Genomic DNA, 25,374 nt, shown 5'->3' with positions numbered 1-25,374 from the left:
TAAGGAAAGTAGTCAGCGTTATCTGGACTGTATTATTCTATAGTCCTAGGAGAGAAGCATGCCTCTAGTAAGTGGAGAAAATCAGCATCTCTACAGAGTCCTTTGCCTTTTGAGCCTTCTTTATTATGTGCAGTCCACCACAGTCCAAGTGGGAGACACTGAAGGAACAATTGGCTTTGCCACCTATTTTTGGCACCTATTTCTCTTTCTCCGCTACTCCACCCACTGAACTGTCATTGGAACAGAAAATAAAGACAAAAGCCACCTTTGACAAACTTCCTGCCTTCCAAGGTCAAATGTAACTGTTCAGTTCTCCATAAAGTGGTGGTTCTGTTATGAGTCCAAGTCCAGTAGTGGTTGGGAGCCAGGGCGAAGATCAGTGGAAGGGACAGAGTTTGTGGCCTGCTCTTGTGGAACACTTCCTCTGTTCACATACTTGTCTTCGTTCCACCCCAATCCTAGCTTTCGTATTGATTTTATCTCTTGTATATACCACAAACCAAAAACAAACAGTTGGCTTACTTCTTCCCACGCAGGAGAAAGGCCAACTGTTTCCCCACATTATTTAGGACTGAATCTAATGGCATCTCAGGGGCGTCAGTGCTTAGTAATGGTAAAGGGACCCCTCACAGGTACACCTTTGGTAGTCTTATTGAGTGGTGATGGGGAGACAGTAGTCCCACTTTATCCTGCTGTGAAGAGATGAGAAAAGAAATAAAGATACACAATCAAAATGGCGGCCTTTTATCCTTTTACACCCTCTGTAATAATAGGAATAGGGATGTGCAATTTTATATATGCTGTTTAAAAATATACCTGGAGGAGGAAAGGCTTTTAAAATATTATTCAAGTGTATTTGGATATACCTGTCTATTCAGATATATTTGGATAAACAGGTAATTTACATTCTCGAATAATCCAGATATATTCGGGAAAATCTGGGAATTGCATTTTAAAGATTGCAGCAGCCTCCTTCTCTTGTTTGCAGGTTTCCCAGACTGCAGGATGAGGGGGAAGGGAGGAAGCATTACTGTATGTATTTGTGTTAGTTCTTGCTACCGTATGCTATTGCCAGGTCTGGTTGGCTGCCTTGGTACTACTGGCTTACCAATTTGGGTGTTGGGATTCTCTAGTTTGGTGTTGGTTCTGTTGGGCTTTGTTGGTTCTGTTTGCATTGGGGCGCTTGGTCAGTGTGGTTGCTCTTGCGTGTTTGGCCAAAGCTCTTTTTTAAGGCTTCTGTCTTTGGCCTGGAGACAGCATTCTCCCACATGAAATAATAGCGTCTGGGGACACCTTCTCAGGAAGCCCATAGAACAGATCCTCTTGACCCAGTTGACTTGAAACATGGGGGATCTTTAGTGGACAGGCAGGACGAAATGCCTGCAAACGTGACATAATTTACTTGAATAATGGCTCCCGAAAAATTTTCCCAAAGGGAATTATGGGGTTGAATATATCCAGAATTCCGAAAACCTGAATCCGATTACTATTCTGATATTTTTGGACCTGAATATTGGGAATATTGAAACTGAGAGCCAAGCTACAAGTAACGAATTACGCTTGTAATTACACGTGTAATTTGTCACTTGTAGCTTGGCTCTGAATCTGCCAGAATCTGAAAAATACTGATTGTTTTTCAGTGCACATCCCTAGGTTGGAACCCGAATCTCTTAAGATCACTTCAGATATTATAGTCCCTCCTTGTGTTTTGGAACATATGTAAATAACTGATGAGGATGATGTGGTTTTTGTAATGTCCAATCAAAGCTGCCTCCTTTTTTTAATAGACAGAAGCCCTGTGCCTTCAATAGCTACACAACAAGCTGAAGTCCACAACCAAAGCTTTTCATAGGATGCTAAGGGAAGCTGTGCCTGTTGACTGCCATGCTGCGCTTACGAGAAAAGAACTTGTGTCTATTCAAATGTCCATTCTAGAACTGAGGAGAGCAGGAAATGCTCTTGGGAGTTTCTCATTTCAAGCCAATTCTGTGCACAAAGCACAGACAGAGAAAATAATATGCTGGGACAAATGGGCTATTATGGACATCCGGACTTCTCCTGGTGGTAGGCTTATCAGCTTCCTGCTGGTAGTAGGAGATCTCCTGTCCTGACACCCTGCTCTGTTGCTTGCCGGTATGGTACAGGTGCCCTGATGTCACTTAAGTTAAAAACTGGAAGTGGAGACTGAGGAGGATTTGCAAAAAAACTCTCTAGTTCATACACATCCTAGAGCAGCCCCTGATGTCATGGCATCACTTCTGGTTTTTGATGGAAGTGATATCAGCAGCCACCTCATCCAAAAGGCTTCCAAATTTGGCTGGCAGCCCTACGTGGTGGGCCAGTAGCTTCTACCCCAACTGAGCCAGTCCAGCCCAGGGATAAGAAAGACCTACATGGGGAGGCAGCACCCAGTCCATCCACACAAGGAAATGCCCAGCCCATCTGAGGTGTGCAGGCAGGCTTCCTCTCGTCTATACTTTTGGGAGGGAAGGCACTTTCCAGGGCCATTTCCCTATCCTAATGCACCCCCAATAATTTGTCAAATGTGTCCTGTGGCAGAAGGCACAGAGAAGGGGAACTCCTTTTCTGTCATACTGGCAAGAGGAAAACAGGGTTGCATCTACCTGTAACTATTGTTCATCAAGTGTTCTTCTGTGCAGGCACAAATGGGAACTTCGCATGTGCAGGCCGGCCTGCATATGCGGAGTTCCCATGTGGGACTGTACAGAAGACATGACGATAAACAGGAATTCTGCTTTTCTGAAAGAGGTCCTCATTTACCCAGAAGCCAAGCTAGCTGTAACAGAGACAGACCTGTTTGTTTAAACGTAGGGTTGCCTGATCATATCTAAAAGGGAGTTATGATTTTCAGGGAGGAAAAGGGGAGTGGGTGAAGGCTTGCTGCTTGCTTCCCATTGTCTCCTCCTCCCCAAGCGCCTTTTCCTTGCTGATTTTACTTCCAGTACAGGAGGTCAGTTATAAAGAAAGGCTTCTGGGTCTAGGGGAGGGACAGCAAGGAGGTAAACTCTAGGCAGGGGAATGTTCATCAAGCTCTTTGCTGTAAAAACTGGAATGCCCTCGCCTCTCACTTTCTACCTGATAGGGATAGATCCAAGTTTTAAAAAATGGATCAAATGACATCTCTTAAGCCCTCCTGACTGCAAGGAGACTGATTCCCTGTCAAGCACCCCTTTGATCTCTACCATGAATGAAGCTGGAATGCTGACATTTCTTCCAGTAGTAGATCGGATTCCATGATACACAAGCGAGTCTTAACTGCAGATGTGTTAGCCCCACCCACTCTTGCAAGGATAGTTAGATCTTCGTTCATGGAAAAGAGAGGGATCCTTCGCACCAACTTATCTTCAGTCAGTGCTTTTCTTCAAAAACAAGAGGTGTTCTCCCCTCTCAGCCTAAGTCCTGAATGCTCAAGAGGTACTGGTACTCCATAAAGAAGGGCTAGTACTCAATACTGGCACATACCCCCTGAAAAAAGTCCTGTCCTCAGTATAGCCCTGTTGACTAGCATGAAAGTGTGGTGACTATTCTTAGAGTTTTTCTACACAAGACATCTGACACGTGAAGAACATGTGTCAAGAGAAGCTATGTCAGCTGGGAAGGTGAAATTGACAGAACCTTTGGGAAAGTGAAGATGAAATTAACAAACCCTCTGAGGAGCGACCCTCTGAGGAGCAATCTCTGCCAGCTCTGTCTTTTTAAACTACTCTTCCCAACTAACATTGCATCTCCCTACACTTGATGAACATGCGCCGAATGCATCTCGTGTAGAGAGACTCTTAGTTAATGATAAGAATCCAGATTCTGAACTAAAGTCTCTTGGAAACCATGAACTACCTTTGCTTTAAAATCCATTGTATATTTGTTTCAACAGCATGAATAATTCTTAAAAGCCTGGGTCTATGTTTTCTACATGGGGAAAATATCATGGGAATACAATTAGAGGAAGTGGGGGGTAGGCTCAAAATCCTGACATATTTGTTTGGATGCAGAAGTGTCCAAACTACTGCATTAACCAGATTCAGAACTAATAGCATAAATTCCATTGAAAGCCCATGTTATCTGCGTCTAATTTTCTCCACTGGTTTCAGAGGGACTATACACAGGAGTAAGTCTCACAAGATAAATGAGATGTTTATAGGACACTGTTGCCTGTTGTCTGTCAATTTTTCCTTAAGCATTTCTTAAGTATTTTGACTGAAATGTTCCGATTATGACCCAAGAAGTTTGGGGAACCATGAAAAATTGTGGGAAGGAGGAAGAAATTTGGGGATCTCTCCCTAACTCCTAAAAATATCCCTTCCAGGATTTTCTAAATTCTCAGTGATGGTAGCAAGCTGATTTCCTTGACTCCCCAATTCTTTAACTCATTCAACATTCTGTTCCTTCTATTTTTACAAGCTACGTTTTCCTACATTCTCGGAGAGTCCCCGGAATACATAGCAATCCCACCCTTGGCTGGTTGGCCTAGTTCTGAGAACCATCGACTTTGAGCCAAGCTACAAGTGACTTTTTTCACGTGGAGAACACTTGATTATAAGTTTTCCTGGGAACTGAAGTTCGAGTGTCCTTCCCCTCAATGTTAGAATCGTTGCCTGAAGAGCCAGAGAAGGCCAGCGGCAGCAGCAGCTTTTGCAAATCATTCCTCCAGTCACAAGCCTGCTCTCAACGATCGTTTGGGACAGGCAGCTGCTACTTTCTCCCTGGGCGTCCTGCTCCCAGGGAGCTGCTCTGGAGAAAGCCGACATGTCGGTGAAGCCAAGCAAGACGCTCAGGGAGAAAGTTGCAGCTGCCCGCCCCCAAAGATTGTTGAGAGCCTTCTTGTCCAGCAGGCTTGTGACTGGAGGAATGATTTGCAAAAGCTGCTGCTGCCGCCAGCTTTCTCTGGCTCTTCAGGCAGTGATTGTAACAGAGAGGGGAAGGACACTCAGACTTCAGTTCCCAGGAAAACTTGCAAAAACGATCAAGTGTTCTCCATGTGAAAAAAGTCACTTGTAGCTTGGCTCTTTATCAAGTATGTACAAATGTGTTCAGCAGGGGCTGAACTAAATGACAAATGGGGTTGCCAAGTTGAAAAGTTCCTGGAGATTTGGGGGCAGAACCTGGGGAGGGTGGACTTTGGGGAAGGGATGTTATGCTACTCAGGGCCAAGCTACAAGTGATGAATTAAACTTGAATGGCAAGTGAACAGACTCACATGTATTCCTCCCTGTTCATTTGCGCTCCACTTGCACTCCACTCGATCCACTTGCATTCCACTTGCATGTAGTGATCGAGTGGAGTGCAAGTGGAGCGCAAGTGAACATGGAAGAACATGCGAGTTTTTTCACTTGCCATTCAAGTGTAATTCATCACTTGTAGCTTGGCCCAGAGTCTGCCCTCCAAAATTGCCATTCTCTCCCGGGGAACTGATCTCTATAGTCTGGAGAGAAGACATAATTCCAGAAGATCTCCAGGTCCTACTTGGTGTTGGGCAACCGTAAAAACCTGAGTCCTGGTAAGCAACTTGTAGCTGCACCCAACTACAATGATAAACCTCCTAAAATTGTGTAGACAGTCCAGTCCTTCATAAATGGAAGTAACAAGGGCAGGTTTTATATTTAATGCAATATAATTACATTATAAATATAAATAGCTCACTATAAATAAATAAATGTCAGCGGATAACTTCAGTAAGTGGCTCAGAAGAAAACTCAAGAATGTTCATTCTCTTTTTACATTTCACAAGGTATAAAATAATGCAGAAATATTTGAGAGAACTCCAAAGATCCGATGGTTCTGATGTGCCTCCCAGTGGACAAGCTGAGGCATTAGCAGGATTAGAGCTTGTGCCTACTTGTTACTTAAAAGAAAGCAAGATTTAAAAAAAAAATGCTCCAGTCTGTATGCAGTGCAAGAGCCAAATATATATCTTCAAGGAAGATGCTTGAAGTTTGATATCTTCTTACATATTACATGCCTTTTTAGTCTGTTTCTAAATATATATCACTGTCCCTGCTTCGAAGTCTTGCTTCTTCTGTTACATTATCAGGCAAGTTAAACTTTCAGTCTTGGCGAGAACATTCAACTCTGCTGTCAAGGTTCTTAGCCCTGATCCAGACAAGCCCTTCAGGCAGTCTCATCTTCAACTGTAACTGCTGAGGTAAAAGTATCTGTCACTGGTGCCTATATTTGGTACACATTGAAAGTAGCAAGATCTGTCACAGTAGCCTGTTCTACTTGGGAATGCCACCAAGGGTTTACACTGCCAGTAAGGTCACAAAGTCGCCATATGGCCCAGGAAGGACACATGCAGCCAGAGAAAGGGGTGACCCCCCTGCTTCAATTTCTCTTGGTGAAAATGTCACAGGAGAGAAATCGGAAGCTCCTTTTCCTCTTTTCTGGCACCAAGCAAACAAGCACTTTCAAAGGTGAGTTTCCACAATGTACATCCAGGGCTTTTTTTCTGGGAAAAGAGGTGGTGGAACTCAGTGGTTTGCCCTCGGAAAAAATGGTCACATGGCTGGTGGCCCCGCCCCCTGATCTCCAGACAAAGGGGAGTTTAGATTGCCCTCCGCTCCACTTGGCGGCGTGGAGGGCAATCTAAACTCGCCTCTGTCTGGAGATCAGGGGGCGGGGCCACCAGCCATGTGACCATTTTCAAGAGGTTCCGGAACTCCATTCCATTGCGTTCCAGCTGAAAAAAAGCCCTGTGTACATCTGATGGTGAGTCCATTTGTGTACCTGTGACCCAACATGTGTCAGTCATATTGTGCATTTGTGCATAAGCAATTGTAGGATTAAAGACACACACACATGGCCATCTGCTCACTCAAGAAATACATGGCTGACTCAAATGGTAACATGGCTACTGACAGCAATTTCTTCTATGTAGCTGAGACAACCCCTGGTCCAGCTGGCCCCAAAGCAGAACCGCCGACCCCACAAACATGCAGCACAAATATGTACTGTACAATCCGACCGGCCCATGTGGGAGACAGACGATACAGCACTTGCAGTCATGTTATGACTACCATTATGTTAACATCTAAATAATTCTACAAACACGCAGCTACAGGAGTGGAGCCAATATCTTCTCTAGCACCCTCAAGAGGAGACCACTCCACTTGCGTGGAATCGATGCATTACTGATCCCGCAACGACATTCCAGGTAGAACGGTACTTTTAAACTGAGTTCTCTCTCTCTTGCTCCCTCCCTCTCTTCCTGGGGAATATATCTATAGAAGGGGAAAAGATGGCCCTCATAATATTTACATTGTCTTGAAATCTCTTTCTGTTGACTTGGCTTAGATCTAGGGTGTCAACATTGCTTGTGTAGCACTTTATAACACCTGTGCATTTCCTTGATAGTGCTGTACCCCAGTTTAGGAGCATGACAATATTACATGCACACACATCTATAAATTGCTATCTATGTAGTCCAATCCTTTGCCTGTTTATTCAAACGCAAGTCTGCTGAATTCAATCAGCTTTTAGAGCCAGGAAACAGCGGCAACCTGAAGTAGGAGCCCCATGTGGCCAAATCTTCCCTGACAAGATGCCTGTTCAATCTTTTCTTAGAATCACTTAATCGGAGAGGGATTCCTGTGCCTCTCTAAGCACTTCCTTACATTGCATTTAGAAGCCAAAGACCAGAAACGCAGCTGCTGCTCGGCTTTTCTGCCCTAAAGAATGCCGTCCCCCAGGCCAGCAACCTGCAGTGTGGCATCCTTGGGCCACCCTGTAAATGTTTCCTGTCGCCTACTTGCTTGAGCTTGGGGGATAAAATCCAAAGGGGAAAACAGGGACTTTTGGGCCACGCCATAGGAAGGGGCTATCTTCATTCTGGGCAGGCACATAACGGCCACGTCTTGGCCAAAGCCTCTGGCCTTGGTAATCCCTCCCTGCAGCTATGGAGGGTGTGAACCTTTCTTAGAAAGCTGAATCCAAATAGCATCTTTTCCCCAAGGCAAAGAGCTGATTTCCTACCCCCTACCCCTACCATTGTAGCAACTTTGTGATTGGCTGTGCCTTCCACAGCATCCATTTTCTGGTGTGTCCACTCCCCTATCTCAGAGTTCCAAGAGCCTGCTGGACAAAGCAATATTCTAGAAAGATATCTGCAAAGGGTTCTCTTTTTAAGTAATATATAGTGCAAATTTAGGCAAAAGGTGGCCTCTCAGGATTGAGGAGTTAGTCTGAAAGTCTACTTGGACCCTTTACATCTCTATAGATTCTGTCTTTTCATTCTGTCTCATGTTGGATAAAGGGGCCAGCAACAGCCCTGGGCAAAGGTGGTTCTGAACCCACAAAGTACTAAAGCCATGTATTGTCGAAGGCTCTACAATGCCAAGACCACGGCAATACAGCCCGGAAAACCCACAACAACCATACTAAAGCCATCTTGGTGAGTAACAACAGTTCACATTTCCGGCGCAAGGCAGAAAATGATCAAAAGAATTCACCTTCTCTCCTGTAAATACCCACACTGGTGAAGAGGGAATGTTAGCCCTTGTAGAAGTTAAGCTGTCCTATTTCAAATACAGGCTTAGCACTAAAAGAATAGTTGGTTAGTATATTCCCGATTGTGCTATAATATCTGCTGTCTTGCCTTGGTATCGCTGGGGCTCGAGATGCTTTTGCTAGTTTGCCACACACAGAGGTTCCTCCCACCTATCAGGGTTTTCTGTCAATGCATTTTATCTGCTTACCTTCTCTCCTTATGCCCATTGCAATGTCGGTTCAGCGATGACCTGCTCGAGTAGTAATTGCAACAACCATTGAAGAAAACAGTCAAGCTCTGCAATCATGTATTTATGTAATGGCATGCATAGATATGGTTGTTACTCAGTTGCAGCATGATGCAGCAGACCTTACCAGGTATCATGCAGTAGGCATTACAGTATTTTTTAAAATAAAAAAAGTTGTGCAAAGCATCTACAGAATGAGAACTAATGATAGAAGCGTACCACATTTGCAGGCGTGAGAATCCCAAGCTCCTTCCCTGTATCCCCAAATAGTCATTTGCAATTGGTGATTGCAGGCAGTGTCACAGACCGGGGGTCCTTGGCAACGTTGCATGCATTCATGCAAATTCACCCGTTTATGCACTTCTGAGTCAGTTCTCACTGAACACTTGGGAACTGTAGCAATAAAGGCTGTCCTCTTTTTTCCCCACGCGGCTGTTACTAGTGTACTCCACGTCAATCCTATATGACCAGTTTGTGGTCAGTTTTCTGGTTATTTAAACCCATTGCCACAACTGGCACACTGGATGAACTTGTGCTCATGTCCTTCCCTCAATCTGATGTGAGGACAAAATGAGGAAGAGAGAGCCATGTCTGCGACCCCCCCCCTAAGCTCATTGCGGGAAGGATGGGACAAACAGTAAACAAAATACTATAACAGAATAAAAAGTGTTAATCCTATCTTGAATCTCAACAAGGAAAGTAGACTATAATGCAATAAATAAATGTTCACACTTGGTACAATGTGTCTTAGAGCTAAACTACAAGAGACGAATTACACGAGGATGTGCACGTGAAGGGAGTCGCAATGTTAGCTGGGAAGCTGAGTTTTAAAGAGATTGGAAGGCTCTGTCAGTTTCCCCTCTCTACAGAGCCAGCAAAGATCACTCCTCAAAGGTTTTGTTTATTTCTTCTTCACTTCCTAGAAGGGGAGGTGAAACTGACAAAGGCTTCAGGAGGCAAAGAGGAAATTAACAACCCCTCTGAGGAGTGATCTTTGCAGGCTCTGTAGAGAGGGGAATTTGACAAAACCTTCTGATCTGTCTTTTAAAACTCAGCTTCCTGGCTCACATTGCGACTCCCTTCATGTGAGCGTCCTTGTGTAATTGGTCTCTGGTAGTTTAGCTCTTACTCGAAGGCAGATCTGTTATGCACTGTGTCAAAATGGGGTGGGAAATGCTGTCCCTGCTGTGGAATTACCAGTGAGGTGGGTGGAGGGATGGACCCATGTGGCCCATCCCTGCACCACTTGCTGCTGGCATCTCCCCCACCCCACTTGTCGTATTGATGCAGAGGTGCTGATTGGATGAGAATCTTTCCAGAGCAGAACAGACCCGCCCCCCATCCCAACAGCTAAGTTGTGGGTCAATTGTTAAAGGGAGGGAGGAGTCCTATTAAAGAGCTAAGAGGGGGGAATGGTGGAGTTTATTGCTGCCGTTTCAAAAGCAGTGTTAATCTTTGCCCCCCCCCCTTCACAGATTAGCTATGGGCAGAATTTCACAAAAAGAATCTGCCTACAATCTATGTGCCATTTCCCTTGGAAGTCATAACAAAGAAGGTTCTCCCCCCCGCCCTTCACTCTGGCTTAAAAAGAGAAAGCCTTAGGAGGCCACAAGTCATGCTTGGAAAGAGCAGGATGTTGTGTGGAAGTTCCTAGAAAAGCAGGGCATGCTGTGTTCCGCTCATGGAAATATCCCTGCGTAGAAACAGCCCATGTAGGCTTTCGTGTTGCATAGTGTTTATTAGGCTAACCACTCCTCTCCTACTTTGGTCCTCTCCTACTTCTCGGCATCTTATCCTTTTGCTTTGGTGCCACAGTCTGTCCTCATGATGACCAAGGGAGGTTGCTGGGTGGTGCCGTATGGCCCAAGGCAGAGGTGGAGGCTGGCAACTGTTTGAGCTTCACCTGTGAAGCTGCTCCATCCCCTAGCATTGATGCACCTCTGCCCTGGCAAAATCTCAGTGTATCCCCATTCATTAGGGTTGCTGGGTCTTCCACTGTAGCAGGAGACCTCGCACTGGCAACTCCCACTGCCCCTTGGAGAAAACGCAAAAAAAAAAAAGTGCCATTACATCTGCAAATAATAATTTCCGGTGAAGCATAATGACGCTTCTAGGTTCGTTCCCAAAATGATGTTATACTGTTGACATGATAAAGCTCTCATGTCCCCGCCCCCCACACCAGGTGGGAGACTAGCTGGCAATCCTACCATCCAAACGTGCTCTTCAACCATATTTTAGCTTAGACCGATAGCCCTGCAATCGCCTATGTTTGCACAGTCTCCTCTCTGTATAATGGATGAAACAGAACACTTTGATGGGGGAGGAGAAGGGTGAGGCTTAAGGAAAGATCAGCCATGTGCCAGGTTTTTTTTAACAGCTTCCCAAGGAATGCTTTAAAAAATAGGGTCAGATGAACATTCCAGCATTGGGGGTGCAGAGCAGAGAATCCCACGGCTGCTGAAGGATTTAAAAACAAATATAAAAGTCTGCAGAATGATCTTGACAGGAGGGCAGTTATATTAGTCCTACAGAGGATATCCAATATGTGTGTGAAATGTGCACAATCCGCATTCCATAAACCAACCGCATTAGTGATGGAGGAGGTGTGTGTGGGATGGGAAGGGCAGGGCAGAATTGCATTTATTCAGTCCTGTTTCATTTTGCCATCAAGTGGCAGCCAACCCGGGTGGGTTTTCAAGACAAGAAACGCACAGAGGTGATGTGCCATTACTTGCCTCTGCATAGTGATGCCGGGCTTCCTTGGTTGTCTCCTATCCAAGTTCTAATCAAGACCGACCCTTCTTAGCTTCCAAGGTCTGCTGAGATTGTGCTAGGCTGGGACAGGTCAGGGCATTCATTCTTAGATCGCTAATGTAAAGCATCCAGTTTCTGGCAAACGCATCAAGGAAAGATGTGGGCACCACTCACTTTTTCAGTAACTTGGGACTAATCGACACATGTGTGTTTATCCCTCGATATCTTCTGCCATTCAATGGCTTGTGAACTGGCCTTAGGTACAATTCAGGTGCCAGTATGTAGCAGTGTGTAAGTATCTCCTCTGCAGAATAATTTATTGCTGCTTCCTGTATGGTTGCCAGGCACGGCCTCCTACAGGTTGGGGTGGGTGGGGACATGGGAGGGGACAACAAGATTACATCACATCCAAGAAAAGCCTGGAAGTGATGTCGTGCTGCTCTCAGAATCACTGGAATCTCTGGTTTTACCATAGAGTTTCTGTTGATTCCTAGAACAGCATGACATCACGTCTGAATTTTTCCTGGAAGTGACGTTATGCTGTCCAGCCAATTGCTTTTTTTAAGTTAATGATTGTTTAGGGGAAAGATATGAGGCACCTGGAATCAGCCCCCTCACACACTACAGCCAGCGTTTCCTAGTGGTTAGAGTGTCAAACTAGGATGTGGGAGGCCCAGTTTCAAATCCCCACTTTTCCATGGAAGTTTGTCGAGTGACCGTGAACCAGTCACACCCTCTCACCTTAACCTAGCTTGCAGGATTGAGGTGAAGATAAAATGGCGGGGAGGAGAATGATGTGAGTCACTTTGGGTGTACATTGAGGAGACAGATCAAGATGGATCAGGTATCTGAAGAAGTGAGCTGTGACTCACAAAAGCTCCTACCCTACCACAAATTTTGTTACTCTTACAGTTGCTCCTGGACTCTTGCTCTTTTCTACTGCTATTGAGGAGAGAGGTTGGCTATAAATAAAGTAAATAAATGCAAATAGATGATCAGAGATGTCAGAGCTTAGAACATGAGCACTGCATACAAGCTTGTGCGGAAAACCAGCCTCCGTGTCCATGTCAACTTCTGCATCAGGGACTGCATGCTTTCTTATCATGTGACATTTCAGAAGCTATCTGCAGTGATGGCTTTTCTCACATGCAAGTCCACAGTTGTTACAGTCAAGAAGATTTATGTTTGAACATTCTGTACCTTCTCGTAAACTGCTGTCTACATTTTGAAGGTCTGGTTTCTGCGGTCAAGTGATGTAAGTGAGCATTTAATCCCTCCAATTACTTTAATATTTTTTGGATTTGGCTTCTTTTTTGCACCATTATTCTTACTCCCCCCCCTACTCTTGAATACACACACACACACATTCAAGTATTTATTTTGCTATCAGTTAGAAATGCACGCTCTTCTTTTAAGCCTAGGGTTCCCAGGTGTCCACCTGTGGCGGGAAAACGTCTGAGGGTTTGACTCCTTTCCCGCTGATCTGCCAGTGATTGGTGGGAGGAAGCAAGCCCTCTGGAGGTCGCCCGTCACCGGCAGGCACCCCGGAAATATGTATGGTGCATGTACTCCTGAGCGGCACAACAACATCATTTCCGGGAGTGCCTTCATTGTGCTGGCTGCGTGAATGCTCCTGCTCTTCATTTGGGGCCAATTTTGGCCCCAAATGGGCTGAATCAGCCCCATGCAGAGTGCAAGAGTGCTCACACATCCGGTGCAATAGCATCACCACCAGAAATGATGTTATTGCACATGCACCAAGAGTGTATGTGCAATAGAGCCAGTTTGGTGTAGTGGTTAAGAGTCAAATCTGGAGAACCGGGTTTGATTCCCCACTCCTCCACTTGAAGTCACCTGGGTGACCTTGGGTCAGTCACAGCTTCTAGGAGCTCTTTCAGTCCCACCCACCTCACAGGGTGTTTGTTGTTGTGAGGATAATAATAGCATGCTTTGTAAACCGCTCTGAGTGGGTGTTAAGTCATCCTGAAGGGCGGTATATAAATTGATGTTATTATTATTGCCCTTCGTACACGTTCGACGGGAGACATGCAGCCAGCATGAGGTAAGTGCCAGGTCCCTCCACACCCTGCCAGGAGGGGAGAGGTACCTGGCCACCCTAACTCACTCCCACCTGCAAAGAAATTGGCCTTTACTAGTCCATCTCTTGGCTTTTTAAAACTTTGGTTCAGGCTTTGGGGCCTAGTCAGGCCTAGGGTTGCCAGCCTCCAGGTAGCGGCAGGAGATCTCCCGGAATTGCAACTGGTCTCCCACAGAGATCAGTTCACCTGTTGAAAATGGCTACTTTGGGGGGTGGACTCTATGGAATTATGCCATGCCAAGGTCCTTTCCCTCCCCAAACCCCACTTTCTCCAGGTTTCACGCCCCCCAGGTCTCCAGGAATTTCCCAACTTGGAGCTGGCTACCCTAGTCAGGCCACAGAAGAGAAACCTCTGGAAACTTACGGAAGCCCTAAGTCAACAATTCTCGGAGAGATAAAGAGATGGAACTAAGGCACACGGGTGCAGATGAAATTATGGGGATGACAGAGTTTCAAGACCATAGGCCAAGAGGGAGCCTCTCCACTTGCATTCCATCTCATTAGTGCAAGGAACCTAGTAGGGGCAAGTTGCTCTGATTGCAAACACGTTTCAGTTGCAGCGAGACTAGTCCCATGTACTAGTAACGTTTGTGATTGGTCAGGCAGCATCAGGGCCTGCTGTGGGCAGCTGGGCATAAAGCAAGGGTCTTCTTTTTTGTTCTGGTCTGTTTGTGGTTCACTGCTGCTTATAAGCCATCTTGAGCCTTGAATGTAGCCATGGGTTTAGATGTCAGCTCTAAGCCTTTTGTTCTTGAATGTTAGAGTTCTGTTGGACTTTTGTGGTTTGCCCTGACAAGGTAGCATTAGCCTGTACAGTATTTTAGAGCCGGTATTTAGCTTTATTATTTTTTCCCCTGTCTTGCACAGTTTCTATACTTGTAATCTTTTAACAGTTCCTTAATACATTTTATTAATTAGACTTCTGTGGTGTGATTTGAGTTCAGGGGTTTCAATCTGAATCCAGTAATTTGGCTTGTTTGGCTTCAGCTACCAAATAATTGGGTTTGTGGAACCCGTCTGCAGACATCCTACTTTGCAGGGCTGGTTTTTTGATTAACACCCAGAAGGGCGGGAAATTATTCCTTTGTCTCTAAGAGTATGACTACAAGTGACTTTCTTCACGTGGAGAACACTAGATTTTTCTTGCAAGGTTACCTGGGAAGTGAAGTCCAAGTAGTCCTTCCCCTCTGTTAGAATTGCTGCCTGAAGAGCCACAAGAGGGCTTCGTTTGGATCTGCTGCAGATCCTTCCACTGTCGCTGTGGCTGAAGCTTCACCGACGCTGCCACTTCCAGAGCAGCTCCCTGGGAGCAGGCAGTCCACAGGACGCCCTGGGAGAAAGTAGCAGCTGCCCACCCCCAAACAAAGCCCTCTTTTGGCTCTTCAGGCAGCGATTCTAACAGAGAGGGGAAGGGCCACTCGGACTTCACTTCCCAGGTAGCCTTGCGAGAAAAATCTAGTGTTCTCCACGTGAAGAAAGTCATTTATAGCTTTGCTCTGAGTTAAGTATTAGTTCAAAGGGACTGATGGTGGCTCATTACACTGGGAGGTGAGGTGCCCCCTCCAGCAGTGTGTTTTCCCTTGGCCCCCCGCTCTGGGGCTTCTTCAAGACTTGAGGAGTCCACAACAACACCAATAGAACCATTTGTATGAACTGTGATACGCATAATGACCAGTAGGTCGTGATCATATGTTTGGTCTGCAGGACATAAGGAATGTCTGTGGGTGAGGCCCATTTGCTTTGGAATGTGTGCACGTAATGCCATACAGACATGCTACGAACATCAGATGACATACCCTAAATATGAATTTGATTGTTGGAAATTTAATAGATTTTTAGTGGGGGATATGGCCAGCATTGGGGTTGGCATCATTGGGCTGCCGAAGTCCCTCCACATTTCTTACTGGATGGCTACAGCACCGCTCTGGGCTTCTCATCCCCTCCCACTGGTGATAGTACAGTTGCCGCTTCTGCCTACTTTCTCATCCGTTCCTCTGGGATGGCAGCCGTGCTGCTGCTGCCGCCGCCTCCCCTTTAAAGATGGGAGATTGGGCGAGGGGTGGGGAGCAGTGCCTAGGGATTGTGGAGTTTCAGGGGGTTATATCATGCCCTCCATGCTGCTCTAGGAATTCCTTCAATCTCTATGATCTTTACTATTGAGACTGGGGAATTTCTAGAATGTCATGGAAGAAGTGAAGTTACTTCTGGGTGGAGGGTCGCTGGTTGCCACAGCACTTATGGATGGTGCTCTTGGAATTTCCTCAGTCTTTATGGTCTTTACCAAAGAGGTTGGGGAACAGTCCTAGAGTGCCCCCCACCCTCACCCCCCATTTTTGATCCTGCTACTAAAATTGTCAAGGGTGGGTGATTGGTTTCTGCACTGAGCAAATAGCAACCATTCGCCCCATTGAGCCCGAAGAAAGAAGAGAGCAAACAAATAGCATATTGAGGAGGAAAAATTGCAGCCATCATCATACAGGGATGGGAGAGGAGTAGGAAGCACAGCCTACCATTCCATTCAGCCAAGCTTAAAACCTTCCTCCGGCTTAAAGCACCTTCTTCCAATAGACTCTTCAGCTAGTCTGTTCTAATGCCAGAAGCAGAGGGCCAAACCAGACATTATGGCATCCATGGGTCTGACCTGTGGATGCTGGTGCCATTTTAAAGATCAATTTTGGCCATTAAAAATGCCCTGAGGTCTTGATCAGTTCCCACAGCATGGTGGGACGAGGCAGTGTTCCCTCTCCTTCCCGTGCCTTTTCAAGTGCCATTTTTAAATGGTCAAATTAATCTCTAAAATGGTTTCAGCATCCAAGGATCAGACCCGTGGATGTCATAATGTCCTTGTTTCATGCTGAGTTCACCTTTTTCTTTTCTGTACCACTCAAGAGGCCCTGAGCCAATGGGGCCAGATGGATAGTTACTGACTGTTTCTCACCTATCCACATACTCTGACCCAAGTACCTCAAGACTGATAAATGGCCAAAGGACACACTGGGGTGTTTCAAGGGTGGCTGCTTCCACACACGTTGGATAATCCACTTTCAATACTCTTTAGTGAACATCTGAAACTTATTTTCCATGTGTGGAACAAAAAATCCACTTCTAAAGGATTGTGAAAGTGCATTGAAAGTGCATTGTGCATTGAAAGTACATTATTCAACGTGTGTGGAAATGGCCAGTGTCTGACATGTGGTATTACATGATAAGTAGTGATGCTTTACCATAAAGGGTGTCAGTTTTAAAAGGACGTTTGTCAATCCTATCTGCTAGTTTCTTTATTTTCTTATCTGTCTCTTCCAACTGCTGGTAGGATCTCTTGCTTGTTTCTTGACCGGCCTTGTTTTATCTTCCCTATAATTAGAAGGTAACGTGGTCGTTCGGAATTAGCGTATACCAGAATGTTGTTAATGGATGAAAACCCAATGGTTACAGGTTTTTGGTGGCATCTTATAAAATTCACCAGTTTTAGAAGGTATAAAAATACTTGATGAAATTCTGACATTGTATTTCTTACTTTTGTGTACTATGATATTTTTTATCTTTGAGCTCCTGAATGTTACATTTTATGCTGGTCTAGAACTATTTTAATAAAGATGATTGATTGATTGATTGATTGATTGATTGATTGATTGATTGATTGATTGATTGATTGACCAGCCTTGTTTCCCTTCCTTCATGTCCGGCCTTTATGAGTAGAAGTTATAAAGCATCAAGGCAGATTTAGGGTCAATGCACCTAGGAAAGGACTTGGGAGCTTGGGAACAGCAGGATAAAGTCTTGCTTACTGTCAGAAATCGTGTAAGGCACAAGAGCTCGTTGGCTGAGGACTCTAGCAAGGAGGTTGTGGCTCTTTACTGCTGTGTCACATGACAGCTTGATGACGGAGGGGGCTCCCGGCTGTTTTTCTGTGGGCTGCATTCCTAGCTCCTCAGAGGGTCAGGATGCCAATCCCTAAGGGATCTGTTGACGCAAGGGGGACTGCTGTGCCACCTGCTCCTGTGGGCCATCTGAGAGTGGCCGAGCACCTCAGTTGGAGCCATTCATCTCTCACAAGCATGCTGAGCACTCACTTGACCATCTGTCCCCCTCGCCTGCTTCCTGACTGCCAACCCCTGGCAGCCCCTGTCCTTGCAAAAACTAAATAATTGTATTGCATATTTCAGAATCATGGGCTCCCAAATGGTGATTTGCAGCATGAGAGGAAATATCTGTTTTTCTGAACTGAATAACATGAGGATGGAAAGCCCCCACTAAGGAAACCTGCAGACTATGGCAAGATGGGCCACCGTTGTCTGATGACGGGGTACTGTACGCATCTGACAAAGGGAGCTTGGACTCTCAAAAGCTTATACCTGGGGAACTCTGTGGTGGTCTTTAAGGTCCTCCTGCAGGTCAACATGGCTGCCCATCTGGAACTAACTTCATGGCCAACTAGTTCATTTTTACCATCTTTGTTTCTTCCTTGGATCTCAAGTAAAGATCTTCCCAGTCTCTGCTGACTAAAGATCCTATTACTGAGCCCAAAACAGCGAGAGACAAAAAATGTTGTCACTCACTTAAGACGTATTCTGGGTGCCCTAAAGCCAGTTCCTTTTGGCACCAGTGGAATGGTCTCCATAACGTGGCTCCTCATATTTAGAATCTAAGCTGAACGTCTTACTTACAAAAGTGTCCTCAGAAATGCGAATGACTGCAGTGCCTGGCATTTTATTCATTGAGAGGGTTCTTGGACTTGGACACGAGATTCTTCGCTTTAATCCTTAGAACGGCAACCTTCTCTGTAGGTGACCTTGGCCAAGTTGAGCCTCACTTACCAGGATAAGAATACCCATCTACCTCACTGGGGTATTGTGAGGTAAAGTAGTCTTAGATGTGAGAGAACAGGGCCATATAAGTAATGTCTGAGTGAAAGAAACTCAGAGGAATGTTGTAGAGGGTGATAATGTAGGAGTTAACCGTTTTGTCTCCAGGTTTGGATAGAACTACAATCAGTAATGCAAAGTAATTTCTTTAGCCTTGTTTGATTGAAGACCGTTTACACATATCCTTTCCTTTGCTTCACAATGCAGTCCTATGCATGAGCGAATCCCACTTTATTCAATGAGGCTTACTCTAAAGTAAGTGTGCATAGGATAGCACCCTTAAAAGTGGCATCAGGGTGTGCCATATCAAAATAAAACAAAAATCTAATGGCTTCTTAAAGACTAGCAACATTGATTTCAATATGAGCTTTCACGCATTACAGTCTGCTTTGTCGCATCTTCTGACAAAGCGGGCTATGATCTAATAAAGCTCATACTGAAATACATAACATTAGTCTCTAAGGTGCCACTTGGTTTTTGTTTTATTTTGCTGAGAATGTGCCAGTGAAGCACTTTGAATACTCCTGAAGCACTTTATAAATGCTTAGGTATTGTTAGGCACTGCAGCATATTATGAAATTTATTTTTTAAATAATTTGATGAGTCTCTCCTAGCATACCCCAGTCACATTAAAAAGAAAACATTTCTTTTCTTTCTCTCTCTGAAAGTTTAACTGGATATCTTATGTATTTGCTTTATTTATACCCCACCTTTCTCCCTTTTATGGGGACACTCACAGTTCTCCATTTTATCCTCACAACAACCCTGGCGAGTTTTGCGCGAGAAAACTCGATCTTTCGCGTTTTTGCTGGCATGTTCCGCAACGTCCCGCAACGTTCCGGCTTCAGGTAAGCCATGTGGAATTGGTCCCTGTGAGGTAGGTTAGGCTGAGAGGGAGTGATTAGCCCAAGGACACCCAGCAAGCTTCCATGACAGAGCGGAGATTCAAACCTGGGTCTCCAAGATCCTAGTCCAGCACTCTAACCACTATGCCACGCTGGCTTTCTACAGATTATGGTGTCCTGGGTTCTGTCGCAGTAGATCTCCGCAAGTCTCTAGTGTGCCAGTCTTAGGTTAAGAAAGTCTAAAGAGGGTCATGCAAGGTTGCTGCTATGGTTGAAACCACGACTTTCCATTTTTCAGGTGATGTATATACCACTTGCTATGTTTATGTGAGGATAAATTAGCTTGAGCCACTAGAGTTGAAAATTCTGTTTTCTCTTAATGAATTGGACCCATGCCGCCATCTAGCTAGCACAAATTATTTTAGCAGCCTGAATTCTTCTTCATGAACTGCCCCACCTCATCTAATTGCTTCACCACAGATACAACCTCCTTGGGGATGTCGTCTTAGCTGCATTCCTTTCCGAACATTTTTCTTTTTAAAAACCCTTCCCTTTTTATTTGTCCCCTCAGATGCGGCTCTTGTTCAGATGGGCACAAATCTATCCCCCCATTAGATTTTACTCTGCCTCCTGCCGTTCCTCGGTTTACAAATTTAAATACATCACACAACCTTTTAGTGAAAACCAGCTTGCAGTGACAAAATTAGTAGCGGATGGATTTGAACTACACACACCCAATTAAACTGAGGAGAATTCCTTATCTGGATCTTGTGGTTCAGATGAGGAACGATCAGAATTCTTGCTACCCTTACAATATTTCTTACTGTTTGGTTCTCCATATTAGGTTGGATTTCTTAGGTAGGGTATCCTAAATTGGTACTCTGATGATATATCATACTGCTAGGTAGGTGGGGAAAGACATACTAGTTAGAGACGGACGCTTGGGAAATCTCTCCGGCTTCGTCTTTCCTTCACCCTCTGACAGTGGACAGATGCCTTCTTTGCAAACTGGGCTTAGGGCAAAATGCTCAACAATAATTCATTCCATGCATGGCACAGTTTACTTTTGGAAAGTCAAAAGGGAAAACACTCAAGGTTCTTTATTATTAGTGAAGAAGTTAGCTATTTAACAACTTGCAAGTCATGAGCCACAAAGATGAAAGATTGCAGTCACTGAAATGTTCCTCTTTTTCTCTTTTCATCTAGTAATCATGCAAGTTTGCTCTAATTTTAAAGTACAGAGGAAGGCAGAAAGCATTGATACTTTTTTCTTGCTTAGACAATAAGCATAGCAATATGTCCAAAAGGACTGGATAATTTGCTGCTTACAAACATACGTATAATAAATTCAGAATTAAATTTGCAAAATGATCCTTATAAAACTGTGCTTTAGAAAGACTCGTGGGTTAATTCTTTTTTTAAAAAGTATAGCATTGTAAAGTATTTTATCTCAATATCTGATCATATACAGACTTAATTGTGAGGGCCAGGCGAAATTGAAATAGGTTAGGAGCAAGATTAGTTTTCATGGAAACTTTTGGTAACGGCAAGGATTGGCTATTGTTTTTTAAAGCATTTGGCTGTGCCTGTTCAAATTGGAAGCTTTCAGCATTTCTGAAGATTCATGCCAATTCATTTCTAGCTTAGTTTCAGGAATGTCCTCAAGCCAAAAAGAAGCTCAGCCGAAAACAGTCTTCCACGCTTGAATAACGAAACCTTGCTGTGCTTTCCAGCTTGAGGGAAGGGTTTTTTTTTTCAGTGACTGCATAAGTTCATCTGTTTACCTTGATGCTGGAGAGATCAATTGCTGGTTCTTTGGGTTTTGCTGGTTCTGGGGCTGGTGCCGGGGCTGGCGCTGGTGCCGCTGCTGCGGGTGCAGCTTTCTTAACGTCCTTCTTTGGTGCCATGTTAAATGTTTAAAGTTAAAAGGTCCCCCCAAAAAACCTTGATCAGAGATTCCTGGCTGAGGAGCAGTGAGTGCTCAAGACGACACGGCCCGATGCCTTGGAGGTGGACCCAGCGTCTTAAACACCATAAGGGCATTATATATATTTCACTTAGTGCCTAATACAATCTTGACACATGCAGCTGGATTGGACAGTTTGCCGGTCAAGGGGGATGTCATTCTCAGCCAGGCTATAAATGGAATATCAGGGGCCCGAGCGTCGTCATTCAAGGGGACTTCAGTGCCCTTTTTTTAAAAAGCCTCCTGTGCATTTTTGTAATGGTTAAGGAGGAAGGGGGGAGGCGGGATGACAAAGCTGGGTTTGGGTCCTTCTGTGTCATTCAAGGCAGAATTGACAGACACTCTTTTCTGGAGAGAATTACACTTCTGGTGGAGTTGTAAATCTTGCTTTCCATGCCTGTGTGTCGTTATGGAGGGGATTACATTTCCAGATGGAATTTCTTTTTTTTTTTTTCCACCCGGGCTTTCTGGGTGGAGAAGTGATCACCACTTTCCGTCCACCCAGTCCTTCCCCTCTCCCCCCACTTTCCTCCACATCTTGTCCCCCACCTCCCTCCTTTTCTCCTCCTCTATTTCCTTCCTTTGCAAGAAGAAAGTGTTGATCCAGCAAAGAGAGAGTGTGGAGTGTTTAAAAATAAAAACAGACGTATATGGATAAGCCCACCCAGCTTTCGCCACCAAGTCTCTCTCTCTTGTTCCCTAGTCCAAGATTCTTCCATCTGTTCTAAACGAAGATGGAATCTACAGTAAAGCACAATCTGAAAACTAAAAAGCTCTTCCTTTAATCCAGTTTACTGTATTGTGGGCTGACCTACTAAGCCTGATTTACAAAGAAGACAGACAGCAAGACACCTAGATTATTTTCCCAAGGGAAACTGGAGACTCCCCCCCAGTTTATAAAAGCAAATTAGCTATCTGTCAGGGAAGGGCAGCATTTGTCTTTATCATCTCAAATTTAATTGCAGCCTTCAGTCTCTTATTCATCTTTCTTCACTTCCAGCTTTCCCTCTTCGCTTCCAAACAGGGTGACAGGCGACGATTGCTTGGACTTCATCATAGCCTTTCTTGCTGAGACACAAGATGCATTGGAGGAAAGTGCTGTCAAGTTGCAGCCAACTTATGGTGACCCTGTAGGGTTTCCAAGGCAAGTGAAGAACAGAGGTGGTGTGCCATTGTCAGCCTTTGCATAGTGACCTTGGAGTTCCTCGGTGGTCTCCCATCCAAGTATTAACCAGGGTCAATCTTGCTTAGCTTCCGAGATCTGAGGAGATTGGGCTAGACTGGGGCTGATTCCGCACACGTTGGATAATGCACTTTCAATGCACTTTATCAATCGCTTGAGGTGGATTTTTTGTTCCGCACACAAAAAAATCCATTCCAAATGATCTATAAAGAGGATTGGAAGTGCATTATCCAACGTGTGCGGAATCACTTCAAGTCATCCAAGTCAGGGCGTCACAGTGTATTACAGAATTAGAAGACATTGTAATAAAGACAATATAATATGGAACAAACTATGCAAGAAAGTCGAATCATACAATGAGAAAAACAGTGAAATAAAAGTATAATACATCCAATAAACAAGGCAGTATGGGAGGGGGACAAACATTTTTCCATACACCAACTATGATCTTGCTTCCTTTATAAAAAAAATCTGTTTTACTCCACCCCGGTTCCCTTTATAAGAATGCTGTACTGAACCGCTAAATCCAGTGGATGTGTTAAAAATGGTTTAGGAATAGATCTGGTGCTTCTCACAATAGTTTGGTTGCCTGTATTGTCATCCAAAGCAGTAAGATGGGATTTTTCCACATCAGGTGCAGGTGTCCAGGAAAATGGTTATCCATAGAGACTCAAGATAATCTTTAAAACTTACCCAGTTATCAAATATTTTAAAAATCTGTTTTAAAGAAACTGGAAGAAAGCAGAAAAATGAATTTGTCACTGTCTGAAAGGACCAACCATTCACCCGTTGAGAAAGAGTTATACAAATTGATAAGTACAAGAGACAACACAATAAAATCTTCATTTGGTGTTCAATATTTTGCAGAGATAATAGAGATTTTTTTTAAAAAAAAATCATTTAAAAGCTTCTCTTTGCTATAATACTGCCGGTACATATAACTGCTAAAAATAGTAACAGACATCATTACTAGCCTACATATGAAAATCAATATCATTGCTATTTTTTTTTAAAGTACATGTCGTAAGAAGGCATGTAATATGATATCATAAGATATCATATTATTTGCCAGTGTCTCCTGTGCTTCAAAGAGAGTGGATGATGCTTGTTAGCAATACTTTTTAACTGCATGTTTTATCAATTGTTTTAATATTTGTATTATATTTTTGTGGCTGCTGTACCCCGCCCTGAGCCCGCTTGTGGGAAGGGCGAGTTAGGAATGTAATAAATAATAATAATAATGATTTAACAGTTGGAAAAGAATAACTTGTGGTGGACTGTGCACTAGATCAGGTGGGGTGCCCCTTAATCTTCATCTGTGTATATTGGAGTCAATCAGCCTCTCTTCTTTGCAAAGACATTTATCTCCTGTTTGTTTCTTTGGGTTCATTTCTCCCCATCCTTCTATCACAAAGCTCACACCATTGTTCATGGCATCCAGCTGCCAACCCATTTCAGCCTGGCAGAGCTTACCAAGGTCCTTCTTGTATCCTCCAGTCATGCCTTTGGGACTTCTACATTGGGGAGGGAGGGCGATAAAGCACTTGAGTGTGTGTTCATGCACAATGATTTTTTTTTTTAAAGGAATGCCAGAAAACAAAACAAAATGGACACAAGTACTAGAAAACGGAAACGTTCTGAAAAACAGAGAGCAGGGGGTAGCTGCACTGGCTGTAGTTACGCCAGTGCTATACGTAGGGTTGACAACTGATGCTGGCACCCTGGTGGGTGAAGGGATTCGGCATCACATCAATGCATGCTGTCACTTCCGGCATGAAACTGAAAGCAACTTCATTGTATCGGGGAAAATGTTCTAGGATTCAACCAAAACTCTATGGATAACTTTTGAGTGAATAAATACGAGAACATTGCCACAATATGGTGATGTCACTTCCAGTTTTGCTCACCATCAAATTCCTCTCCCCCCAATTCCCCCCCCCCCTGTTGAGTGGCAGTGGGGAACAGGGTTCAAGTCTGGGTGGTCTGTAGCTATACCAGGAGTCCTAGCTGGCCTAGCCGTACATGCTCTGATGACTTCCCATTGGGATACCTTGGCATGAGGCAGCCTTGGGAAGTGTGTTTGGAAGCATTAACAGCTGCTGAGTGCTGGGACTTAGGATCACAATGCACAGTTTCTAAAGTGGTTCCACTGATTCCTGGGTAATTTCCTAGCCTGATTCAAAATGCTGATGTTAAAAGCCAAAACAATTGAGATATATGGGTCCGTATTCATGCCTTTGTCCTGTATTGTGAGTCCAGGTCAGCAGACAATGCCGTGTTCTGAATGGCCCAGCTGGTAAGTGTACTGTTAGCCAGCATAAGGGGAGCAGGGACCTTTCGGCAGTTTGGTGTGAGAGCCAGTTTGGAGTAGTGGTTAAGAGCAGTAGGACTCTAATCTGGAGAGCCGGGTTGGATTCCCCTCTCCTCCGCTTGAAGCCAGCTGGGTGATTTTGGGTCAGTCACAGCTTCTCGGAGCTCTCTCAACCCCACCCACCTCACAGGGTGATTGTTGTGGGGATAATAATAGCACACTTCGTAAACCATTCTGTGTGGGCGTTAAGTTGTCCTTAAAGGTGGTATGTAAATTGAATGTTGTTATTGTTATTACGTGGAATTTGCTGTTTCTGGTGGTTTAGTTTTAGTGGCTTTCAGAAACCTGGCAAAAACATTTCCAAAAGCTGTAGGGATGACTTGCTAACTTGTTTGATATTGGTGCTGCAGCTTCAGATTATTAGTAGATTTGTTGCTGTAAGTTCCCTTCCTCCAGTGACAGAATATCAAAGGAGAAATCAATCAGTCCATCTAGCAATTCACATACATGTCTGGAAAAATGTAGTGGGTATCTTATTTAATTAATTAATTAATTTTTAACCCGCCCGCCCCGGAAGTGGGCTCAGGGCAGGGTACAACATTGAT

The 25,374-nt window shown here is 44.5% G+C and overlaps 1 protein-coding gene across 1 annotated transcript in view; it reads right to left on the bottom strand.

Moving 5' to 3' along the window:
* Positions 1-21,342, bottom strand: part of MYL1 (myosin light chain 1) — a 43,111-nt gene extending 21,769 nt beyond the window's left edge. The window contains exon 1 of the mRNA XM_054971778.1: positions 21,094-21,342. Within this exon, the coding sequence (XP_054827753.1) occupies positions 21,094-21,216 (123 nt within the window). The 5' untranslated portion in view covers positions 21,217-21,342. The remainder of the gene's footprint in view (positions 1-21,093) is intronic.
* Positions 21,343-25,374: the final 4,032 nt, after the last annotated feature.

This window comes from Eublepharis macularius, chromosome 2, assembly GCF_028583425.1.
Source record: "Eublepharis macularius isolate TG4126 chromosome 2, MPM_Emac_v1.0, whole genome shotgun sequence".
Taxonomy (NCBI): Eukaryota; Metazoa; Chordata; class Lepidosauria; order Squamata; family Eublepharidae; genus Eublepharis; species Eublepharis macularius.
The sequence above is the reverse complement of the archived record's forward strand: the minus strand, read 5'-3'. Positions and strand labels throughout refer to the sequence as shown.